At 50.3% G+C, this 17,049-nt stretch overlaps 2 protein-coding genes across 3 annotated transcripts; both read right to left on the bottom strand.

Annotated features, from left to right (window-relative positions):
- Positions 1-1,097: 1,097 nt before the first annotated feature.
- Positions 1,098-6,424, bottom strand: LOC147048377 (kinesin-like protein KIF2A). The gene is made up of 20 exons (XM_085926003.1): positions 6,144-6,424; positions 5,269-5,363; positions 5,082-5,201; positions 4,963-5,017; positions 4,742-4,876; positions 4,363-4,463; positions 4,201-4,296; positions 3,984-4,038; positions 3,749-3,911; positions 3,588-3,678; positions 3,451-3,514; positions 3,289-3,380; positions 3,074-3,216; positions 2,788-2,992; positions 2,542-2,720; positions 2,391-2,468; positions 2,181-2,325; positions 2,011-2,112; positions 1,803-1,938; positions 1,098-1,744 (listed from the first exon to the last, which is right to left on the bottom strand). Exons 1-20 carry the CDS (start codon positions 6,202-6,204, stop codon positions 1,659-1,661), a joined length of 2,202 nt encoding a protein of 733 aa, XP_085782129.1. The 5' UTR covers positions 6,205-6,424; the 3' UTR covers positions 1,098-1,658.
- Positions 6,425-6,578: 154 nt separating this feature from the next.
- Positions 6,579-16,565, bottom strand: LOC147048376 (zinc finger SWIM domain-containing protein 6-like). Of its 2 annotated transcripts, XM_085926001.1 has the most exons (13): positions 15,789-16,565; positions 12,081-12,437; positions 11,858-12,006; positions 11,634-11,784; positions 10,637-10,810; positions 10,357-10,518; positions 10,091-10,237; positions 9,686-10,006; positions 9,469-9,604; positions 9,220-9,377; positions 8,928-9,091; positions 8,786-8,867; positions 6,579-8,685 (listed from the first exon to the last, which is right to left on the bottom strand). In XM_085926001.1, the coding sequence occupies exons 1-13, from the start codon at positions 16,159-16,161 to the stop codon at positions 7,823-7,825; spliced, it is 3,237 nt and encodes a 1,078-aa protein (XP_085782127.1). In that variant the 5' UTR covers positions 16,162-16,565; the 3' UTR covers positions 6,579-7,822. The 2 variants fall into 2 exon arrangements, with proteins under 2 accessions (XP_085782127.1, XP_085782126.1); XM_085926000.1 differs by having other exon boundaries at positions 9,686-10,237.
- Positions 16,566-17,049: the final 484 nt, after the last annotated feature.

Raw genomic sequence — 17,049 nt, 5'->3', positions numbered from 1 at the left:
TACACCGCCATTTTCAGGTGTACCTAATTACAGGCCACTTCATTAGGGAAAAATCATGGTCAAAATTTAAATGAAAGTGAAAAGTGCCACACCCAAACAACCCCCCACTTTCTGATTGGCTGGTTGATCTGTGACGTCACAAGGACACTCCATTAGGTACACCGCCATTTTCAGGTGTACCTAATCACAGGCCACTTCATTAGGGAAAAAATCATGGTCAAAATTTAAATGAAAGTGAAAAGTGCCACACCCAAACAACCCCCCACTTTCTGATTGGCTGGTTGATCTGTGACGTCACAAGGACACTCCATTAGGTACACCGCCATTTTCAGGTGTACCTAATTACAGGCCACTTCATTAGGGAAAAATCATGGTCAAAATTTAAATGAAAGTGAAAAGTGCCACACCCAAACAACCCCCCACTTTCTGATTGGCTGGTTGATCTGTGACGTCACAAGGACACTCCATTAGGTACACCGCCATTTTCAGGTGTACCTAATCACAGGCCACTTCATTAGGGAAAAATCATGGTCAAAATTTAAATGAAAGTGAAAAGTGCCACACCCAAACAACCCCCCACTTTCTGATTGGCTGGTTGATCTGTGACGTCACAAGGACACTCCATTAGGTACACCGCCATTTTCAGGTGTACCTAATTACAGGCCACTTGATTAGGGAAAAATCATGGTCAAAATTTAAATGAAAGTGAAAAGTGCCACACCCAAACAACCCCCCACTTTCTGATTGGCTGGTTGATCTGTGACGTCACAAGGACACTCCATTAGGTACACCGCCATTTTCAGGTGTACCTAATCACAGGCCACTTCATTAGGGAAAAATCATGGTCAAAATTTAAATGAAAGTGAAAAGTGCCACACCCAAACAACCCCCCACTTTCTGATTGGCTGGTTGATCTGTGACGTCACAAGGACACTCCATTAGGTACACTGCAATTTTCAGGTCTACCTAATCACAAGCCACTTCATTAGGGAAAAATCATGGTAAAAAAATGAACAAAAAGTGGCTGTAATAGTCTCGCACGCCACTGTTTTTTGAATTTTGCAGACAAGAAGACACAGTGTATTATTTGAGCACTTTATTCATGATCACCAATAAAGTAAAGTAACAAACGACACTTCAATTTTTGTAAGGTGTGAGTCAGTCTCAAACCAATTTGACAAACTCCTCTTTGGTGACTTTATGACGGCATTGCACAATGTTGGGGAGGGGGGGGGGGGCAACCAGCTACTCTGATTTTATTTTTCTTCATGCAACTGCTTGGAGGACTGCATGGAAATGATTTATTTGTAATATGAACGAGCCTTCCGTTTCAGGTGTTATCAAATGAATACGTACATTTTTGGAGGGTCATTTCCACACTTAAATGTCTGCTCAGGACACTCGGGCACGCTCAATTTACTGATATATATATACACAGAAAACTTTATTAATCAACCTCAAATGTTGAGTAGTCGCTGACGTTCTAAGCCTCATTGGCTGGGGAAAAAAAAAGTTAAACAATTTTTTAAAATGTAGCAACCGGTATAAATGACTGCAACACGGAAGAGGGTCAGCGGAGTGACGACGACGATAATGTGTACAACGGTGACGACAAGCTGCTGCCTATCTTTTGGATGTTTCAGTGTGTGTGCGTGTGTCTAAAGTGCACGAGGCCTCTTGGGGGTGATTTGTTGGCTAGCTTGTTCCTCCTCCTGCAGCGCACAGCGGAAAGACTTGACTTTATCTGAAAGAACAAAGAAGCTCGTCAAGATGGAGACGCAGGTCTCCGACTGGATTTTTACCTTTCAACTCGGTGAGGATGTCGATCTTCTGCTCCAGGATTTGCTCCAGCTGCGTTGCGTACGACTCCACGTCGTAGTCCACCTCCTCCGTCATCTCCAGCAACACCTTCTCGTCCTCCAGGCAGCGTATGGACTCCTGGAATCGCAACACATTGTGTCCGGAAAGTACATTTTCCACATATTATAAAGCACAAAGATGAGTCCTGACCTGGAAGACGGCTCTATGATCCTCCAGAACCTGCTCTTCCATCTCCACCAACTGCGAGACTGCCTCGTGGAAGGTGAAGAGCTGCGGTGAGACCTCCTCCTCCTGCGGATGACACACGCTCGTGGTAAGCGGATGGGCCAAGAGCGTGGTGAGACCCAGGCGAGGCTCACGTTCTGTTCGCAGAGCAGCTTGAGGTCATCTCTTTGAGGAGAGCTGCCCACGCCCCACTGGGCCTCCAGGACGTCCAGCTGGTTGACTTGTTCAGCCGTCAGAGGGTCCGTGACGGTCTCTGGCTCCACCGACAGCTCCTTCACTCTGATCGGACAGAACAGGGATGGATGGTAAATAGGCCTCTGACGAGTAGAGACGTGAGGTCATACTCGTAAGTCGGAGAAAGGTCGGAGCGAGCGCTCTGCGAAAAGGGGATATCCGAGGGACTGATGCCGAACTCCTTCACCCTGCGAGCACAGTGGACATGAAACATTCAGTCCCAGACGTCACGTCCCACCCGTCGTGGGCGAGGCGCCTCACCTGTTGGCATAGCGAAGCGTGTTCAAGGTGTTTTCACAGGACGCCATTCCGGGAGAGATGGTGGCGATCATGCTGGTCCGAGAGTTCTCGCCGATGAAGGAATCCCTCAGCACCTGAGTCAACTTGCTGGCCCGGAAGGGAGTGTGCGGTTTGTTCCGACCCAAAGCTCGGATACACTCCTGCTCGGGGACAGCGACGTCATCAGCGACGCCATGTTTCGGCACGGTACATTTCCGGAGACTTGACCTTGAGGGCCAGCAGGCTCTTGTTGATTTCGGCTCCTTCCAGGCGCGTCTGGCGGTCGGCGCTGGACGTGTCGGCGCCCCGCTCGTTGCCCGCCAGATCGATGAGGGAGAACTTGCCGTGCATCTTGCCCCGCCGCCGCAGGATGATCTGGAAGACGGCGTGGCTGCGCGAGGAGTGGGCGTTGGCCGAGGTTTGGCCGGACGTCCTGAGGGAGGTGCGTTCATGCTAATGGAAGGGTAGACTTTCCCCACAAGACTCTAGCAGACTACATGGAAAGATCCCGCACCTGCAGCTGTTTCCCACTTCGATGAGCTTGAGGACATCTTCGGTGCCTTTGACCTCCCGCTCCTGCAGCCCCACCACCTGCACCTGCTGCTTGCCGTCCTCCAGCACACGCAACTTGGCTTTGCGGTTCAGCAGGTCAAAGACCTTTAAAAGCAAAAATGTATCAAACTAAAGTGTGTGCACGCGACAACCTCCATCTTCGTCAAGGCTACTCGCCTTCCCGCTGTAGATCTCAAAAAAGGTGGAAAAGACTTGGAGGTCCAGCTTCTTGTAGATTGGCTTCTTCAACATGAGAAAGACGTCTCGGGCTGCACACATCAGCCAGAAGAAAAATCACGAGACAACATTTTGTGAGGTACACAATAAGAGCTGCTTTACCAGAAAGTGCGTAGATGCCCTTGGAGCAGTCCTGGTTCTTCCCGGAGAAGTCACCTCCCATGGTCTAAAAGGAAAGGCCAGTTGAACGAAAGGCACGGCGTAGCGCTCGTCCTGGCTGTCCAAATAGAAGCACTCACGTGTGTTTTCCCACTTCCTGTTTGTCCGTATGCGAAGCAGGTGGCCATTCCTCGCTCAAATATGGTCTCCACCAGCGGCTGAGCGGTGAACCTGCCAGCATTGAGCAACAACAATGTTGACACAACTGCGTGTGAAATGTTGCACGGGTAATGCGGCCCACCTGTAGACCATCTCGTTGGTGGAGTTCTCGTCAAAGGCGTAGTCAAAGCGGAAAGTTTGATTCTCCAGGTAGCGCGTCAGGTCCACCTTCTGTTTGGGCTCGTGGACCATCACCACGTCCTTGCTGGGAATGGTGATCACGTCCAGATCTTTGACGGACAGTTCTAGACGGACAGACAAAGGGATCAGATCTTCGTGGCCTCATCGCTCCGGAAGTTGCGCGTCGAGCCGCGTACCTTTTTTATTGAGGGGCCGCGCACGCACGCACACGCATATCCGGTGTTCCTCAATCTGCGGAGGTAACATTCAACATTCAATTGTTTGAAAATCATTTCAAAAATCTAATTACATTATTGAATGAAATGTGTATCGAATTTGAAAGAATTATATTATTATTTGACTTATTTTATATCAACTAATTGAATCACTTATTCTGGATAGAATGCAACGTACCAGGTCATTGGAGGTCAAGGGCCGGTAGTCCAGACTGGCCCGGAAGTCTCGGATCATGCACATGATCTCGTAGTTTGGCAAGTTCACGTCTACTTCCTGCAACAACACGCACGTTGTGTCACACACATAAGGGAGTGTGCGTTTGTGCGCAGGCGCTCTCACCTGGGCTCGTTTTTCTCGGAGCTCCTGCTGCTGGAGTCGCCGCTTCTCTCGCTTCTCCTGCAGCTTCTCCACTTCCTTCACGCAGTTGGACTTCCTTCGCGCTGCAAGAGATCAGCCTCATCATTTGACATCAGACACAAATGCACAATCCATTGTCATACTTCACGTCCGTGTCATTAAACATTTATTGAAAGATGAAACTAATTGTGTGTATTCAAGACGTATTAGTTCCACCATGAGCAAATTTGCAATCCATCCCACAAATGTTCTGTATGCGTGAGGACTCGCGTTCCCTCAAAGGCTCTTTTGAGAAGGTCTAGTCCAGCTGCGAGCCTCATGACATCATTTTGGCAAACGCGTGCGTGAGTGTGCGCGCTACCGTTCTGCTGCTGGAGCAGGGATTGGTTGGCTGCTGCTGTCGCTGCTGTAGGCTGGGTGGTGATGGACGGAGGAGGGGGCTCAACAGGCTGGCTGTGCTGGCTCGGACGGGCTCGGGTGGTTCCCACTGCCGCGGCTGAAGAGTCAAACCATCAAAGTCAAAGACACTTCATATGTCAATTCATAGTGACATCATCATCAACAACACTGGTAGAGGCGTACCTCTGTTTTCCCGCGGGGCGTTTTCAGGTTTGGGTATGGCGGTAGTTCGTCGGGTCTGACGGGGTTGAGAGAGCATCAAAACAAATCCACCGTTAAATAAAATGACGTAAAGAACAGACCTTGGGCACTTTGCTGGGCTTGGCGATGTTGGAAGGAGGAAGAGGAGTTTCTGGACTCGGCGGCACGTCTTCCTCAGGGGCGAGATCCGGGTTTAGCGCAAAAACGCTCTCCAGGTCGATCTATGTCAAGCAGATGTCGCGATGAAATATGATTTTGACGAGAATGTGTCCCGTGGAAGGCGTTTACCTCTTTCCCTTTGGTGTCGCCATTCTCGATCCACTCCACCGTCACGCTGTCGTTGTCCTCGTGCAGCGACGTGACCATGGCCTGGTGGATACGACCTGTGTGGGGGAAATTCAAAATCAGATATTTGCCACTTTCTAACTCACACTCACTGTCAAACTGATTTGTATCCCAAACGTATCCTCAATGCCTCGCAGAAAGGGTCAAGTTCTCATCATGGTGCCAAAGAACTATGTTGGGGTGAGGGGAGGAGTTTAATTGAAAAAAAACAGTCCTTTCCCACCATTCTGGGGCATCTATAGGTGACTGGTGGATTTTTACGATGGGCTAGGATTTAAATGGATGTGTCATGGCTATCACAAGCAAAAACTAGAATCGCCCTTGAGGCTGGACTGGTGGACCCTAAGTCAGGGTGTGGCAATAAGACAGGCCCACTTGACTGACAGCCATCCACCCCATTGTGACATTTCAAACCGGAAGAAAATCAAGCAGCCATTCGGAGGACGATGTGGCCTACTCAAGGGATGGAGAGCTCTCTCTCCCTCCTTCACTCCTCTCAGCTTCCCGCACCGCCAGCGGATGCAGAGCACACATGATGCCGTTCATCTCACACCGGTGGACCGGGAGGAGAGAACCCCGGGAGGGGGGGTGGCTTCCAAGACAAGTGACATCACTTACGGAGCATCACGCCACCGCCTGGGTCGGCTGACACCGGGCGCCCGCGTTTCTTTCGGCGGACATGTTAGGACGCTCGGGAAAATGACGGTGACGCGAGTGTTTGCTAGTCGCGGTGAGCATTTGCAACATCCCGGCGGTGGCAGCAGCAGGACCGGCGGGGAGGACATGGTGGAGTCGTTCGGGGGGCTCGGCTTACGTACCGTCGCTCCGCTTTATTTCCACGTAGATACCCACGAAGATCTTCCCGTAGATGGCGGCCATCGCCCCGCTCTCTACAAGGGCGTCTTTCCTCTTCTCCTCCTTCTGTTTTTATTTCTTCTATTGGAATAAAATGTAATTTTGGTGAGCTCACGCGTGCCAAGTTGTGTTGGCCACTGGTCGCCAGGCAGAGGCAGGGAGGGGCACCAGTGCGCATGCGCGGTTGTCCATTCAGCGTCATCAGTGACACTGCTTTAAATGTCGGTCATTGTATTACCGTAATAATCACATACATCAACAAACTTCCTCAGGAATAGCACGACACACATTCAAAACGGGTTTTATAACTTCATCAAAAATCAGGACCTGGTTTAGAGACACCCTAAAATGTTTTCCCCCCCATCACTCCTTATTGGCAAAGCTAGCATTAGTCACTCTGCAACCAAAAAGAAAAATTTATTCCAAAAAGCAAATATTTCTTTCAACAATTTTGTAAAACAAGCATTTACATAAATAAATCAGTGTATCAAACATCAGTTTCAAGAACACATTGATGCTACGGTACAATCTTTCTTTTGAAATCTAGTGTAATAAATAACAGGATCTTAAACGGCCAAAACAAATCAAAACATTAAAGACACAGTTTGGTTGTGTAGAGAGCAGTTGTGAGAATTTATTCCTTGTTACACCAGTAAGCCAAAGTGGTCCCTCTACCAGTGAGGGCAGACTGTACTGGAAGATGGACCTTGAACTGGATACAACAGAAATGGAATAAATACTCAAAACGGCTTTACATGTGGTTGGTTGTTTTAAAGCGTTAAGATGACAAGGCAAGGGAAAAAACGGCTGCTCTGACCCGCAGGAGGGAAATATTTCTCCAGGGAAAGTTTGGATGTGGAACTGAAACAGTTTTGTCAGGTTTTTTTTTTTTCTCTTCGCTCGCTTTTCTTTCCACAATGTTACTTCCTGTCAAGTCCTCTTGATATGTTTTTTTGTGTGTGTTAAAGTACTGCAGCTTCAAGTATTGCGCCTCACATAGACTCTTTCTCTCATAACTTAATGATATTTACATTAAAATGCTTTTTTATTTTTTGTTCTCTTCTTCTTGTGTTTGGATTTTTCCCCAAGAGACATCCCTGAGAAAGGTTTCTGCGTAACATCCAACAAGCGAGTGGTTTTCCTGAAACTGGGACAGAATTGGGGTACCATGTGAAAACCCAAAAGAAGAGGTGCTAACTGGTCGCTTTCTTTTGGTTCAAAGCCGCTCATCTTGTCTTTGAGGCTGTTGGCGGAGGGCGAGGTGGTTGTTGACGTTTTGTGTGCAGTGTTAAGACTTTCTTTCATTCGTACAAAAAAGGCAACACAGTCACACCCAAGAACAAAGAACAGCCATGCTTCATCATTCGCGGGGCCCGCCGTGTCACACATTTTGAAGCAATGCTCTTCCGTATCGTGGCTTTTCCTCTTTTGGACGGGCGGGTCTCGAACGTGTCCGTGGCGATAAAAAAAAAAAAAAAAAAAAAAAAGCGGGTTCGCTGCAATCTTTTGCATTCACATCTTGGCCCATCGGCTTAAACTGTTCAAACACTCTGTAAGACTTTAGGTTCACTTCAAGTTGCAGGATAAAACTCAAGTAAAAGATTTTTTTTTTTTTCCTTCTTTCATTCTTTTGGATCCTCTGTCAACCGAAGCGCTCTCGCACGAGCATCATGAGTTTCTTTTTGCCCTTGTAGATTTGCTTGAGGTTCTCGAGAAACTGCGCAAACTGCACGTGGCCGTCGTGCACCATGAGGAAGGTCTCGCGCGCCTTGCTGAGGAACTCGATGAACTCGCCGTAATGCCGCGGGCTGATGTGCGTGAGGCGCGAATGGGTGGCGTTGATGTAGGCGCCGATGGTGGCGTCCAGCAGATGGCGCAGCGGCGCCTTGTCCAGCGACATCAGCTTGGCCGCGTTCCTGCGACTGTGCAGCGCCACCATACCGGGCGAGGTCAGCGTGCACCGCCGCAGGATGTCCGACAGCACGGTGGCGCACTTGACGCCCTTCACCACCAGCGGGATGACGGCGGCCAGCTCGCTCTTACCCAGCGAGTGGCTAAGGGCGCACGCCCACAGGACGTTATTGATGGCCGGGTGCGTGTCCTGGTTGTAGCTGAGGTTCAGGTGCGTCATGGCCAAGGTGGCCAGCTTGTACGCCCTCATGGGGTAGCCGCGGTGCTCCATGTAGCGGGCAATGGTGAACAGCTGGGTGTAGCTCATACCCGTGGAGGCGGCGTCCAGCACGATCTGATAAGACGTCTCGAAGGCCAGGTGGTCCTTCTCGCACAGCGTCAGGGCCGACAGCGCGCAGTTCTCCGGGTCCTTGACGGCGCACTGCAGGGCCAGGCTGCGCGCCGAGTTGGCCAAGTTCTCCTGCTGCCGCAAGTCCACGTGAAGGCGCGCGATGGTGGCGTTGGACATAACGCTGGTCGCTACCACGCTGGTCGCCTCGGTGGGCGTGAAGAGCGTGAACCAGTTCTGCATGATGCTGTCCAGCGCAAACACACCTGAGACACACGGAGGAGAAAATTGAGAATGTTTCATCATAAAAAATAATAACAAATTGTGGTCAGAGTCACTCTCCTGCGCTTCAAATTGTCAACTGACCGACTTCGATGGCACACGTGACCAGCCAGCGCACCATCTCTCGTCTCCGCCAGTTATGGGTGGACAGCGTCATCCTCATCACCTGGCAAAAAAGCGGGAATGAGACAGACGGACGGTCGGATAATGTCCTGGTGCGCCTTACCTGGAGGCCCAGCTCCAAAGCCACCTTGAGCAAGGTTAGGTCAGGAAGGCTGTCCATCACGGTGGCGATTTTGAAGGCGTCCTGGGCCAGCTTGAAGATGTGCGACGAGGAGTGGATGTTCTTCTGGATGGACTCCAACACCGTTTGCAGCTTGTCAGCGTCACCTGAAGGTAAATCAACAATATGGTGAGATATGACAAGAACGAGACAGCGTGTCACATCTGGTACCGACCGGTGCACCGAGTACCACCTCTGTCTTAATTTGACCCGGATAAAATTCCCGGTGTCGCACCTTTGGCGGCAGTGAGCATGGTGGAAGCCAATTCGCACTGTTGGGACTCGATGTGGCTGAGCGTGAACCAGCGAGGGTAACGACTGGCCACCACAGGCACCAAGCGATGCGAGCGGGACAGGTCGCCGGACGCCACGCTCGACTCCAGGACCGGCAGCCTTGAACACAAAAGCTTGAAATTAAATTTGGATTCCCCCTAAAAATGCCACAATTCTTGCTCTGAAGGCACATCGGAGCTTCTCGACTCACCTCATGGCCCTCAGTGCAATCTTGTAGGCCAGCTCGGCATCGTGAGGTAGCAGCGAGGTGAAGAGATACTTGGCAAAAGTGTGCATGGGGACGCTCTCTCTGTAGAGCAACTCGCCCAGACCGCTGTAAGGACCAGCTGGAGCGGGAGACCAACAACCAAGCTTCAGCGGCTGAAGAGTGGAACTTTGCGAACGTGACGAAAGCGGAGATGACAAACCCTCCAGCAAGATGGCCGTTTGCTTGCGGAAGACGTCGACCAGCACGTCGTCCAGCTCCAGCTGTTGCAGTTTGGCCAGCAGCTGCTCCTCGTTGTGGCATACCTTCTCCTGCGCGTAGAGCCCGTCGGGCATGACCCGCTGCTGCCCGAGTCCGATCAGCGCCACCTCCACCGCCAGCGCCTTCGGCGTCTCACCCTCGTCCAGGACCGCGTCCGTCTCATTTTCGGTGAGGGTGCTGAAGAGGGTCCCCACCGGGTCCAGGGGGTGTCCCACCCAGCCCTCCAGATTGGTGACGGACATCATGCCCTTGTGGAGCTCATCTATCCGCACACACACACACGTCATCTTAAATGTTATGACATCGAGGAAGGATATGAGGATTTTAAAAAACACCAAGCAAAAACCTTTCTTGATATTGCGGAAGAAGTGAAAGTCCCGGTGCTGTTGCTTCCGTATCGTGTTGACCACGGCCACGGCAAGCCGAAGCGCTTCCTTGGTGTGCCCGTGAGAACGCAGAGCATCCACGCGGGCGCACGCCGTGGGGACGTGCTCTGTAAATCACAAGCAGAATCTTTTTTTATTGCCCTTCAAATAGACATTACCATAACAACATCTTTGCTAACTTAGCACGACAGCAGTAACTGGTGTTAAATGTCTCGCTTCATCTCACCGTGCCACAGGGGCCAGCCCCGGCTGTTGAAGAGTTCTGGGTTGTCATGGCAACAGGGATCGGCATTACGGTCCTCGGTGAGGATGCGCTGCAGGTGGGGGTCCCTCCAGTGTAGGTCGCAGGCCTCTATGGCCCGTGTGAACACCGTGCGCTGAGATGAGTCTGAGCAGAACAAAGTGAGTTCCTCAGAGCTTAAGGTGAAGAGTGTCAACTTCTAGGCCTCGTAGCATTTATAAAAAAACAAAAAAAAAAGACTAGTGGGAATAGAGTGGGTCCTCACCAGGGTAGGCGTTGTGTCCTCGCGGTACGGCGTTGCTGAGCTGGCTGCTGCCCTGGTTTCCGTCTTCCAGGGGGCACACGTCCATGCCGTTCCAGCGGCGGAGCTGCCTCAGCCATCTCGACTTCTGGTCGGCTTTGCAGTTAGGGTTGAGAACGATGCACATCCACAGCGCCCCTGGGAGAACACAAACATGAGCTCAACATTGAGTCGGTTACTATGTAGCGCTTTAGCATTGTTAGCGTGTTTCAGTCGTGGGATTGTTAGCATGTTTCAGTAGGATCTGATATTTTACATTTTGAACACATTTTGATATCATTTGATGCATCTGTGAAGTAGTGCTTCATCTCTCAAATGATTAAAAACATTTATTCGCTCATGCACGCACACATTTTTCCCCATTTTTTGTTGTTTTCTTTCTTCTCTGGCCCACTGGATGCGCACTGTGCAAAAAGGGGAGGCGCAAAGAGGACAGGAGAACAATAGACGATGAGCACAGATGAATAAGGGATGACAGATGACAAGAGCAAGAAACCGGCGAAGGTGAAGACAAGAGGGAGGGAAGGAGGGAGGGAGGGAGGATGGAGAAGGTATGGGGGAGGGGTCTCTTTGTTCAGATTGCGCCAATGGACACAACATGGGGAGGTAAAACCAGAACCAAGCATTATGTTTATTAGCTTTTTTTAAGGGTGGAATTATGTCAAAATGCATTCTCAGCGCATAACACAGCGCCCCCTACTGACAGGGAGGATGAATGTTTGTAAGTTCATGCTAACATTAGTAAAAGGTAATGGAGATGCTAACATGTATAAATATCCATACAGGAGAATGGACCATTAAAATGAACAATTTCACATTTTTTTTATTTTACTTTCCATTTAATCTCATTTATGAATCACCAGGCCCCAATTGTTCCTGGTCATCTTGAATGTCTGCTGTAGTTCTCAACCATTGCGACATTCCGACAACAGCGCGTTGTTATTAAAAGAATTGCAAGTACCGAGTTCATCCCAGAGCTGCCTGTAATTTTCGATCATGGCGGTCCCTTGTTGACGCCACAACACCAGACGGGGGTCCCCCATGAACTGCTCGGTGATCAGCGACAGCATGCGGGCGCCGTTGGAGTCCCGCATCTTCAGCATCTCTCTCACCTGCGGACAAACACAAAGCGACATGGTTGGCGGACGAGGGTGGTGTGTGTGTGGGGGGGGGGGGTCCACTCGCCTTGCTGAAGAGGAGGTTGAGCTGCTTGCCGGAGCCGTGGGGGCTGCTCTGAGACAGGAAGTGCTTCACCTGGGCCTCGACTTGCTCCTCGTTCAGATGCCAGCAGTTGTCGTCATCCACGCTGGCCCCGGCCGTCGGGTCGGGAGCACCTGTGGACATTGTTCAGGTGAGAAAAGCCCAAACGTTCTAACGCTACTCTGTGGTTTGGGTCATCAATGCTCACCGTGCACTTGGTTGATCTCGGAGTTCTGCGACAGGATCTCGTCGGCCAGCTTCTGCGCGGTGGGCAGCACCTCGGTGTGGTGCACCGTGATCAGGTACTGGACCAGCTTCTGCAGCTGGTCACGGTTCATCTGGAACAGCGTCTCAGAGATGGGCAGCCGCAGCTTGACCTGCTCGGGACTGCGCACGCGGTACAGTGACAGCGCCACCACGTGGGCGCAGTAGAAAATGTCCTTGTTGCCGCAACCGCACGTCACCGCCGTGATCTTGCAGCGGTCGAAGCTCACGCTCACGTTGCACAGCAGCTCCGGCTCCGAGGGCGTGGCCGGCTCGCGGACCGTGCCGCTCAAGTGGAAGCCTGAGTGGGAGGCAACAAAGCCGTGTTAAGTCACAAGTGTGATCAAGTTTGCTGCTAACTAACAGTTAGCGCTTAGCTTAGCCATTTGATTGTTTCCACGTTCCTCCTCCCAGCCCTCCCCGAGATGCCTTTTCCGCCGCATCTCCTCGGGTGACGGATTAGCCACCCTATTGTCACAAGCAGAAGTGGCCACTTGAGCACACAAAGCGCACCTTGGCGGTAGAAGCCCTCGTTCACGCCTCAACGGGCAGCCTTGGCCTTTTTGTGTGTTTTTCAATGCATAGAATGACCTCCCGTAATTCCTCGCTTGGCAGACAGCGAGCGCCGCCTCGGGCGTCCTCCTTTTCTGTGAAGGAGACGGCTCACTTATTGTGAGCCCCGGAACCGCCGCGTCGGGTGTGGAGGAAGAAGCGTTATTGCCGTGCGGTGGGACGCATTATGCAAGCGAGGAAATGCATGACAGAATGCTGAGCTCAGGATTGTGGCTCGCCGCCAAACCTCCCGACGCACTCAGCTGAGCAAGTTTCCCCCCCCCCCCCCCCCATTTCTCTTACTTCTCACTCTGTTACGTCAACGGTTCAGTTGCGAGCCGGGCGTGACGGGAACCGCGTTGCCTCGACGGGAAGCGACAAACCAAAATGTAGGGCTCAACAACTAATCAAATTCGAATCAACATCACGATGTGGTGGAAAGCCATTTGAAAATCGCAAAAGCAGGAATTTGGAAAAAGTCAGGCCTTCTCAGTCTTAATTGGATATCCGGGAACTAAACCACAATAGTTCTCACAGTCTAAACACACTAATGCTTAAGAAGATAATTGGACTTAAAATGGCCCCCTCCTCATAACTCCCCTGATGTCATTGTTGGGCGGTCTTGATGAGCCTGATTAGCCTTCAGAGTGGGTCAACATATGGGGGAGCAGCAGCAGCAGCACCAGTCAAGTAGCTTGGACCACTAATGACACATTTATGTGTGTTTGAGGGGGATGAGTTGTTTCAATTGAGGTCAGCTAGGATTTGTGTTAACCAGGTCAAAATGTGGACACCAGACGCTTTGCGTGCTAGCGTGCTAATCGATGACAAAGGCGGCCGAGAACTTCCCCTAAGGAGGGAGGCTTAACTCCCAAGAAAATATGTTGACTGACTGTTGGCGGCCACCTAACGTCCTTCCTTACGGCGACTTTATTTGCGGACACGCAAGATGGCCGTGTCACAGGACAGCACGTCTGTGTTTCAACGGAGATTAAGATAAGGCGTGTTTGTACACGATGTGCTGGTGTGCGCCGCTAGCACGGCGTCACGTGCCGTCCACGCACATGACCGACCACGCTGGAGGCTTTTTTTTTTTGGTGTCACCATTTTTCAATCTGAAACGCACCGACGCGGTTTCGATTGGGCGAGGAAAAAGATGTCTTGTTGACAAGCAGGTGCATGCAGGGCACATGGCAACTGTCTAATGCTTCTATTCATTGACAATAAAACAAAAAAATCAGGTTGAACTCGCAACGCAACAAGAGCAAAAAAAAAAAAAAAACACGTTCGGACCAGGAGAACCTGATCGGTGGTAATGAAAGGGAACCGTGACCGGAGCACAATGAAGTAGTGAAACCCGAGAGAAGCAAATCCTGGTGTTAGGGAAATATGATTTGGGTGAATTAAGAATTGAATGACTTGAAAGTTTGATCATTTAAAAGTCAAAAAGACATTTTTTTTGTTCCAGGAAGCCTAGTTTGAGAAGTACAACGATGGCTAATTGCGCACAAAGGCCACATAGACGTGTAGTAGACGACATTAGCATTCCAATGAAGCGTGCGGAGTAAATGGGATTACAGGCCCCGAGGTGTGCCGGGTGGGTGGGTGGGGGGCGCAGGATAATCAAAAGAAACGACCGCTACGACAGCTGAGGCAGATTCTTCGAAGGCCGCCGCTCATCTCGTGTCTCTGCCATCGCACAAACTCGCACCCCGAAAGCCGACGAGGGTGTGAGTCACACCCCCCCCCCCCCCCACCCGGTTTGAGAAAGACTGCTTTTGTGCTGAATATGCGTCCGCCTTCCAAGTCTCGCGGCTACTTGACGAGGGCAGCGGAAGGTGCTTTTGTTTGTTTGGAAGCTCCCGACGTGAACATGAAAGCAGCAAAACGCTCTTCAGGCCGGAAGCAAGTTAATTGAATTCAAACTAAAAAAAATAATAATAATAATCAGCAGCCACATCAAAGCGTATGATGGAGTGGGCGTCTATCAATGCGTATCTCGTTACGAGTTTTTACATTTGTCAAAAGAAAACCAATTTAGCACCTTGTGTTGTTTTTATGTTACATCATTCCAAGATCTTCGATAAAGACTTTGGGACGATGACGTTACATAAGCTTCGTTTTTGTGACACGTTAAAGGCTCTTTGTGGTGCCGTAGACCAGGCGCGAGCACACCTTGTGATGAGACTAGTACGCCGTGTTTGGATTTAATTAATGACAACATAAATGAGCGAGAGTTAGCAATCCAACATGATTTGGGGTTGTTGTTGTTGTGATGCTGTAAGCGTGCAATATATGGTATGATTAAAAAAATAGTATTTGAGAACACAACTAAGATGTTGGAAATTGTTTTTCCATGTTTTGTGGGATGGTTTTAAATGCAGCATGATGCATTTTCAGGCAAAACACTCATTTCCACAAAATGGGAAGCACGCGACATTTTCCTGTACTTTAGACTTTTACTTTCTGTTACTTGGAACTACATTGCGCTTGCTCCACAGTTGCATCTTGATATGATGACATAACATCTGCCAGTACTGCTGTCATGCGTTGTTAACGTTGTTGACATTCCAGCCATCAATCAATTCACTTCAAATGGAAAATTATTATGCAATCTCTCAAGTATAAACAAAGACACGTCATAAGAACAATTTCTTGTGTGCCATCGTTTATAAATATAAATATATGTAGTGCAAGTGATATGACTGCCTAAGCATATTTTGTCCCTGTCATACTGAATCACACATGTTGATCAATATGAAATGATTCATGATTTCAGTTCCAGCCCAAACATTTTTAAGAGTCAATTCCTCAGAAAGCAGAAGCTCAAATGACCTCATCTCCTTGCGGCGTTGAAACTTTGCGCAAAAAGCTTGCCAAGAGCCTCAAAAGGGTCTCTTTGTGTGCTAGCATTTTAATTCAATTTGGGGCGTTTAAATGTCGCAATGGAAATGCAAAGTGCCCGAAGGAGAAGGAAAGAAGCTGCGTTCAAAGCTCCGATCAGATTCCCATTGTCGGCCTTTTGTCTCTTTGGAGAAAGAGTGCTCGAACAATTCCTAATATTGACCTCAGTCGAGTCCAAACAACACGATCAACTCACCCACTTGCAGGACGTTGTCCACGCAGCCGCCCTCCAGGAGGGCGACACCGCGGCGAAAGGGCAGCCGACTCTCGTCGCCGCTCTCGTCCGACCCGCTTCCGAACGACGAATACATGCAGATCTCTCGCTCGCTCCTCGGGAATGACCAGTACACTATCCGTCGTTGTACGGGCTCGGGAATCCGCTCGAAACGTTCCTCAACGCGCTGGAAAGGCCACTTTTCCGCTACCCGCCTCGCCGCGATGTCCAGCAGCGACTCGGGGCTCTGCGTGCTGCCCGTCGACGAAGCCCCGGCTCCGGCTCGCTGGCCTGGCCGACACGTCGAGCCGTGGCCCGGCCTACAGCAGAGCCGCTTGGCCGCGCGCTCCGCCATGCTAGCTCGGCAACGGAAAGGGAAGTCAACGCAGCATATGAACGAGACGGGGGAAGCGAGAATGTTAGCCACGGCTCGGTTGTTGGCAAATCATCCTTTTAAGGTGCCCGTGTGGGGGGAAGGGCTTCCGCGGGCATGTCAAACCCCTTTGTTGACAAATGAAGAGAAGGCGGGTCGCTCCGGTTCGCCCAGCTCCGTCCGTGTTAAATGCGTTTTTTTCTCCGCACGTCCGCTTAAAGACTTCGCGAGCTGCCGAATTAAGACGCTTCCGAGCGGGGGGGGAGACAGAGAGCCTACTAATTGCCACTTCTCCCGGAGGCGTCGAAAGAAGGAGAAAAGGGGTGGAGGCTCGCTCAACTTAGTTAGCTTAGCCAGAGCGAGCAATGCGTGCCCGTAGGCTTCCCTGTCTGTCAACACTGGAGCCTCGTGGTGGTGTGGGAGGGGCAAGAGGCGGGGCTTGAATAGAACACCGCCCCCCGTGTGACGTTCAGCGGCCTGCTGGAATGTCGGAGATCGAACCATTTCAGGGGCGTAAATAGTGAAAAGGTTAGAGAGGGACTTTAGGAATGAAGTATTTGATCACAGCCTTATTTGTCACCATTAGAATTTAGAGACAAAGCAGGGGCCAGGTTTAGAGTTATTAGAACTAGTGCAGCTCCACGCTCAAAATACCTTTGATAGTATTCAAAGGATCATCGATAAAAAAGGTTGAAAATTATTGCAGTTTCTTAACGTGAAGACGCTGATCATTTTAATGATTTTTTTTTCACAAAAATTAGGATACAGGTAAATATATTTTTCCTACTTCTTGCACTACTATTTTACGCCACACGGTGGTGCCAAATCGCAGTAACAAATTGGTTAGAAGGCATGTTGTAAGTGAAGTGT

The sequence above is a fragment of the Syngnathus leptorhynchus genome, chromosome 12 (assembly GCF_054491065.1).
Source record: "Syngnathus leptorhynchus isolate UIUO chromosome 12, UIUO_Slep, whole genome shotgun sequence".
In the NCBI taxonomy this organism is placed as follows: domain Eukaryota; kingdom Metazoa; phylum Chordata; class Actinopteri; order Syngnathiformes; family Syngnathidae; genus Syngnathus; species Syngnathus leptorhynchus.
Note: the sequence above shows the minus strand (reverse complement) of the source record. Positions and strands in the feature narration are given on the sequence as shown.